The sequence below is a fragment of the Gavialis gangeticus genome, unplaced genomic scaffold (genome assembly GCF_001723915.1).
Source record: "Gavialis gangeticus isolate Ggan-Ray unplaced genomic scaffold, GavGan_comp1, whole genome shotgun sequence".
Lineage (NCBI taxonomy): Eukaryota > Metazoa > Chordata > Crocodylia > Gavialidae > Gavialis > Gavialis gangeticus.
The window spans coordinates 335,852-336,696 of NW_017729029.1; the positions used below are offsets into that span (position 1 = coordinate 335,852).

The following is an 845-nucleotide window of genomic DNA, read 5'->3' on the forward strand; positions in this document are numbered from 1 at the left end:
GCCCCGCCCCGCCCCGCACCTGCTCTTCCAGGCCGACACGCGGTCCAGCGCGTGCTGCTGCAGCCGGCCGTCCCCGCCGTACAGCCCCACCATCACCTGGTCCCACTCGGCCTTGCCGCGCCAGGCCACCACGCTGCGCCCCGCCATGGCCCGCCGCGCGCCGCAGCCAATGGGAGCCCGCCCCGGCCGGATGGAACTTCCGTCCCTCGCCCATTGGGCGCCCGCTGATGGCGTCATAAAGAGCGTGGCGGGCCGGGCTGCTGGGGGATGTGTGCAGAAACCGGGGAGCTGCCCCTCGGCCTTCACTGACTGGAGTCCTGGCGTTGCCTACCCTGCCCTGCCCTTCCCGGGGGCGGTGCAGCCGGAGCGGTGCCAAAATCAAGCGAAGTTCAGGGCGTTCTTAGGGCCAAGTCCGACAGCTTTTTGAATGCCAGGCATTTCCGTCCGCTTCAGCGCTGCATCGAGGGCAGCGGCCACCCTGCTGCGGCAGGCGTTACCAGCCGTCCCTGTTGGAGCAGGGGGGCGCGGGAGACCACGTGCGATGGCCGTGCCCAGCCCGCGTGGCGTTTCCGGCCCCAGTTTTGCTCTGGTCACGTTCTGCCCCACGGTGCTGGGTGCGCAAGGAGACCGGGGCCGAAGCTGCCTGTTCCACACAGGTGGCAAAGGTGGCTGCCTAGGGCAACTGGGCCAAAAAGCCTGTCGGGACACCCCCTGGTACCCTTAATGGCTCTAGAGCAGGGGTTTTCAACCTTTTGGGGTCATTGTACCCCCAGCGGCTGGTTGAGAAGGCAGGAGTCCCCCAGCGGCCAGTCAACAACCAGGGGGCAGGGTTGTCCACAGCTGAT

General features: G+C 68.0%; 1 protein-coding gene across 1 annotated transcript in view; it reads right to left on the minus strand.

Moving 5' to 3' along the window:
* Positions 1 to 172, minus strand: part of LAS1L (LAS1 like, ribosome biogenesis factor) — a 70,251-nt gene extending 70,079 nt beyond the window's left edge. Inside the window, exon 1 of the mRNA XM_019521081.1 lies at positions 20 to 172. Coding sequence (XP_019376626.1) covers positions 20 to 147 — 128 coding nt within the window. The 5' untranslated portion in view covers positions 148 to 172. The remainder of the gene's footprint in view (positions 1 to 19) is intronic.
* Positions 173 to 845: the final 673 nt, after the last annotated feature.